General features: G+C 46.1%; 1 protein-coding gene across 3 annotated transcripts in view; it reads left to right on the forward strand.

Moving 5' to 3' along the window:
• Window positions 1–547: 547 nt before the first annotated feature.
• The window catches only part of rai14 (retinoic acid induced 14), a 68413-nt gene continuing 62581 nt past the window's right edge, over window positions 548–6379 (forward strand). For all 3 annotated transcript variants that reach the window (XM_061263137.1, XM_061263138.1, XM_061263139.1), the window contains exons 1-2: window positions 548–798; window positions 1620–1690. In XM_061263137.1, coding sequence (XP_061119121.1) covers window positions 1655–1690 — 36 coding nt within the window. In that variant the 5' untranslated portion in view covers window positions 548–798; window positions 1620–1654. The remainder of the gene's footprint in view (window positions 799–1619; window positions 1691–6379) is intronic.

Genomic DNA, 6379 nt, shown 5'->3' on the forward strand with positions numbered 1-6379 from the left:
AATCAAGGTGTATTTCTCCAGATAAAGATGAGTAAGTAACAGAGAGAGAGAGAGAGAGAGAGAGAGACAGAGAGAGAGAGAGAGAGAGAGAGAGAGAGAGAGAGAGAGAGAGAGAGAGAGAGAGATGCATTTGCATTGGTTTGCATGCATGTTCTGCTTCTAATTGCAAATATAGATTCTCATCCACCTCTGGGCAAGGCCTGCCCTGGAAGAACAGAACCAAAAAAGGTCATGTTTTTCACACCAAGAAAAGAGAAGAAATGCAGAAAAAGTGACTGGTCCATCATCCCTGAAACATTCCCCCGGCTTTCCCATAACTCCTTCCACTCAGTCCTGACTAATGCTCTAACGTAAACTCAGGTCAGAAATCTAAAGCTAGATTCGTGCGCTCGTGTTCGTGTGTGTGTGTGTGTGTGTGTGTGTGTGTGTGTGTGTGTGTGTGTGGGGCAGGGAGATAGAAGTCACACGTGGGACTGTCCCAGTTCACACAATTACATACAGAACAACTCCCCGGGCACACTCGGCAAGTCACAAGGGCAAAGGCGAGGTGACGTCAGCCTTCCGACCCAGCGCACAATCCGAGCGCTCTGGAGCCGAATGGAATCGGAGCTGTTACATTCAGCATAGCCATTAGCCAAGCTACTGCCTCGGCGCTGCCGACTCGGCAATTCACCAAAAATTTATTTTCCTATTTGTTTTAACCCTCATACTATATTGTCCCTCCTTGGGTAGAGCGTAGAATTCATAAATCTGGTTTGTCTGCTCCGGTTTTCATTGCACTCAACTTTTGTGAAGCGGGTAAGTTTTGAGGGTCTGTTCTCTGGAGTTCACATTTTGATGCATGTAAGTTAGCTAGCTCGCTGGCTAGCTGGACACGGAATGAAAGGAACAGATCCCGGCAGGAATGAATAGGGGGTTTGTTTCACGGCTAAAGTGGGCAGCATTACTTGGTATAAAAGAATGCAACTAATATGCTATCTTAGAAATAATTGATTTTGCTAACATTAACAAGTTACCTGCGTTGATTGCTGGCTGTGATTCTACGATAAGGGTTGATTCGTTAGACATTTGTAGTTAGCTACCAGAGTTAGCAAGAAGCTATCTCTGATCAGTCAGTCATTTGATCAGTTTAATTATTTTAGTTACAGCACCTTAAATTAGCTTTAAGTAGTAGCCTACATTCCGGACTTAGATGAAAGCGAGGCAGCTTGTTTGCACACTTCTACCAGAACACACGGGGTGTAATTAAGTGTGTGCGTTACGACACCGCGACTGTCCTCGCTAGTTTCTGGTGGAGATTCCGCCTGGCATGTTTTCGGTAATGAACAATGCCGATATGTGGCAGGCTGGCTGTTTTAGCCAAATGTGCGCCTTTACGACTGCAGCCACTTGCAGAGCTGGCGGAGTCGGGCGAATAGTCCGTGTGCGGTGCGCTCTTGGTCCGAGTGTCTTTCTCGCAGCTTGGTAGATTCGCTTACATTTACGAATCTGTTCTATGCAATGATGGGAAATTGTGCAGAGCGAACTGACTTATGAGAAGAAAAATATTTTTATGCAAAGTAGCCTAATGATCCTGACATACCGTCCTGTGTGAACTTCATCTGAAAACTACCCCGCAGGTTTGCCGGGACGTTGGGAAACTGTATGGGCTGAGATGAAGAGTCTTAAAGCGAAGTTCCGCAAGAGTGATGTAAGTAGTGTGTGTGTGTGTTTGGGTGTGTGTGTCGGGGATTTTAGGGTACAGTTACGAGCATTTACTTAACCACATCTTTTAAACTTTGCCTTTTCGTTTAATTGCATTGGCAGTTGTTTACGACCTTATTTTAATTGCATTGTTCCATTCTCGTTGTCTTTTTATTATTTGGAAAGTGCTTTAAACTTCAGGAATATCACATTTTGAAATCATTGTTCTTATTGTTTTACTGCATCATTATGAAATGGCTAAAGGGTGATTTAAAAATGGCAGTTTAAATATTGTGCCCTGCGATCCGTTCTATTTTGCTCCTGGACCTCTCCAGTGTCCTCGCGAACAACAGCCAATCCAGTGAAAGCTTTTCCTAAGGATGTTGTGTCCTCTTTGTTCTGGTAATATCTAGCGTCGTCTGGGAACCCGCGTTATTGTGTAGTGAGTTGAAAGCAGGTCATGATGCAAAAATGCATGAAATGTGAAAAAATAGTGAGGTGAAATGGATACTTGTGGGCATTTCAGTGGTAGTAGAGAAGTTATTGATAAACGTCTTGATATAATTTAGAGTGGACTGAATGTTACCTGAAGAAATGTTCTAAGTATGTTGTGTTAAGTGAAATTCTCAAGTGTGGCTCTCCTTAACAATTCATGTTATTGTTCAGCTGCTGAGGTGTCTACACTTAATCACTCACTTGTGTAAACTGAAAGCAACAATGGAAGCTTCAACATGAGCTGTACACAGTTTAATTAATACTAATGTACTCCCAAGGGGTAAATATTCAGCTCTCTGTCAATGTCAAGTCGGTCTTCACTTTAAGTTACTTTCATTTAGATAGTCTTGAAGCACTAAGGATATTCTTTACAGATTGTCTTTTTCGTGTCGCTCTTTGAGTTCAGAGAACATGATTTTGTTGTCACTTCAAATATTGTGAATATGGTGAAACTATGAAATCATGCTTTTACAATACAGACATGATACCAGTCAGTGATGAACTGGTGTTGAAGTTTTGCACTGTGACATTGGTCTGAGACGCATGCAAAATAGTATTTTTAAATGCAAGTATGAGCAGAACTGCAAATATGTGACTCATTTCAGTTTTATTAATCCAATTGGGAATTGGACATTTTCATGGTTCTGGATAATCATTGAACAATGTATTTGTGGTGGTTTAACTTTTGAGACTTGAGACAATGGAAGTCCTTTCTGCCTTGGTCGGATTTGTATTTTTAATTGCCATTGTTTTTTGAAAGATGTTGCACAATGGCAAGAATTCTGTTGCCTGACATTTATAGTTGGTTTTTGTTTGTATTATTTGTAGTTACTATATAATTGAAAATACATAAAAATTCCTGCTGGTATCCAGGCCCGGCTGCCTGACTGTGTCCTGAATGAAACTGGGTTTTGTGCTGACTGGGCCTGGTGCACAGAACCGCCTCTTACTGGAGCTCCGTTTGACTCATTCAGGGGAGTGACTTTCCACACAGGAAGTGACAGCTTTCCCCCAGGAGTGACTCAGTCATGATCACCCACACTTACTGCCTTACGGCAGACCAGCGGTCAGGAGGACAGAAGGGCAGGGGGGCAGGAGGGCAGGAGGGCAGGAGGACAGGAGGGCAGGGGCGCAGGGGGGCAGGGGGGCAGGAGGACAGGAGGGCTGGGGGGCAGGAGGGCAGGAGGGCAGGGGGGCAGGAGGACAGGAGGACAGGAGGACAGGAGGACAGGAGGGCTGGGGGGCAGGAGGGCAGGAGGACAGGAGGACAGGAGGACAGGAGGGCAGGGGCGCAGGGGGGCAGGAGGGCAGGAGGGCAGGGGGGCAGGAGGGCAGGAGGGCAGGGGGGCAGGAGGGCAGGGGGGCAGGGGGGCAGGAGGACAGGAGGACAGGAGGACAGGAGGGCAGGGGGGCAGGAGGGCAGGAGGGGTGTGCCGGCAGGCAGTGGTGTGGTGAGGCTGAGGTTGAAGTGCTTTGGCTGGGGTGTGTGTCCGGCCTTTGTGACAGACTCTGGTGTACACACCCCGATAAGTGTCTTGCAGTTGGAATCGGAAACCTCTTGAACACGATGCAGGGTTGCAGCGTGAGGTGTTTTTAGTGAGCATGTGCACGAGCTGCCACACAGATATTCATCACCCACCACGGAGCGGAGACAGAACCACGGAGCGGAGACAGAACCATGGAGCGGAGACAGAACCAGGGAGCGGAGATAGAACCACAGAGCGGAGACAGACAGAACCACTGAGCGGAGACAGAACCACGGAGCGGAGACAGACAGAACCATGGAGCGGGGAGATTTAGGAGATAAAGTAGACCACGATAAAACGCTACAAGACAAGAACATTTATCAGCTGCTATTTTTCACTGAATGTGGCTATAATTTGTGAATGATTGGGTTAATTAAATAAGAGCAAAAGTTGGTCTGAAATCCAGAAACGGACAGCTTGCCTTGTTTACCCCTGGTCTCAGTTTTACAGCTGATCTCTCAGAACCCAAACTTCCCCCATCCGCTGCCCTGGAGAGACATCACGTGCACGAGAGGAGCTCGACGTTGTGCCGTTTCAACCCCTGAGTTCCTCAGACTGGCTAATGACTTTTACAAGCAGCCCTGCTAAATCCAATAACTGTCCGCCGTGTTTCCTGCGTGCCTCTGGCAGTGAATCTGTCCTGCGGTCGGGTGTGCGGCGCTCCGGCGTTCCGGCTCCACTGACCTTCTCCCAGTTTTCCGACCTCCATAAATCTCCCTCAGACTCCCTTTTGGGTCAGTTCCGTTGTGCCCCTTGACCCTACTGCCAAACTGCCGACTGCATGACGGACGTGTTCCTGCTCACGGCCCGATCTGTGTTCCCTCCGCCCTGACGCAGGAGCAGGAGGGCGGGCTACGGGTCAGCACCACCTCTGAACCGTGAACACTAACCTTCACCTGTGCCTCTGTACCCGCTGAATGTTTCCATCTAAATTTCACACATTTTGCAGATTATAGGAATTATGTAAAAATGTGATTCTGGTGTTTCGGTAAATACACAATCTTTATGCCGATTGAGACAAGATCACGTCATCAAAAGCCTCCCAAATGAGAACTGCTTACCCTCATCCCTGTCAAACACGCTATACCTGGCCTTGTTTCCTGCTTCTCAGTGCCGATGTCGTGGAAATGCAGTGGGCAGTGTTGTGGCCTCAGAGGCGATGGCTCTGTGACCCTGGCCGGTGTCGTACGCGTGAGAGAGAGACCGCGTGTGTCCGTTCTGAGAGGAACTTTACTGAGTCTTTGGACGCAAAACGTGAGGATGTCCAAAATGACACTGAACCTCCAGCGCAGCATGCTCAGGCTGTTGGTTGGAGAACACACAAGTTTGTCCCCGATGTCGTCAGTTATTCACAAATTCTGTTTCCATCCCTATTTTTCAAAACACCTCTTTATCGAGCAACCTCAAACCCCACCTCAGTTGGGCATAATTAAAATTTTATTTTTTATTTTTAAGCATTATTATTATTATTTTTTTTGGCGTTTTTGGTTCAGTTTTGCGTGTTCTGCGTGGCATAAAATGGCCGCTCTTCTCCAGTCTCAGTCATGAGCACTGCCTGGTGTCGGCAGACACAACATGTCTCTGTTAATTCTGCGAGCTGATTAAAAATGGACAATTAATTCACTGTCATTGATATTTGCTTCAAAAGGGGAGAAATGGCTTCACTCAAAGAAATGACAGCACTACTTTGATATTATTTTCTTTACAGAAATAATTACATTACATTACATTATTGGCACTTTGCAGACGCTCTTATCCAGAGCGACGTACAATTGATTAGACTAAGCAGGAGACAATCCTCCCCTGGAGCAATGCAGGGTTAAGGGGCCAACGGCTGTGCGGATCTTATTGTGGCAACACCAGGATTAGAACCACCAACCTTGCGTATCAAACACACATCAAACACACAACTATACACACACATAAAACACACAACTATACACACACATAAAACACACAACTATACACACACATAAAACACACAACCAACCACACACACACACACACACACACACACACACACACACACACATCAAAACACACAATTATACACACACACCAAAACACTATCCCAGTCATTTACCTTAACCACTACGCTACAGGCCGTACTGTAGCGTCATGACTGGTACAACTTTGTTTGTACTGAGACAGTTAAACTGTCATTTTGTCAAGTGAAGATTTCAGTTTGTGGGAATTTGTGCTACTTGTAAAGTTTGGTTGTGTCAGGTCTTGTTTGCCAGGCATTAACATTTGTCAGACAAACCTGACAAGGCACATTCACATTAACTCACCAGAATTCTCTCCCTCTCCTTCTCGCTCTCTCCCTCTCCCTCTCTCTCTCTCCCTCCCTCCTTTACTCATGGTGAGGTGGGTGTGTGTGCCCTCAGGCTGGTTTTGGTGTGTGAGAGTTTGTGTTTTGGTGTGTGTGTATAATTGTATGTTTTGATGTGTGTGTGTGTGTGTGTGTGTGTGTGTGTGTGTGTGTGGTTGGTTGTGTGTTTTATGTGTGTGTATAGTAGTGTTTTTGGTATGTGTGTATAGTTGTGTGTTTTGATGTGCGTGTTTGGTTGTGTGTTTTAATGTGCGTGTATGGTTGTGTGTTTTGATGTGTGAGAGTTTGTGTGTTTTGGTCTGTTGGTGTGTGAGAGTTTGTCTGTTCTGGTCTGTTAGTGTGT

This window comes from Conger conger, chromosome 12, assembly GCF_963514075.1.
Source record: "Conger conger chromosome 12, fConCon1.1, whole genome shotgun sequence".
In the NCBI taxonomy this organism is placed as follows: domain Eukaryota; kingdom Metazoa; phylum Chordata; class Actinopteri; order Anguilliformes; family Congridae; genus Conger; species Conger conger.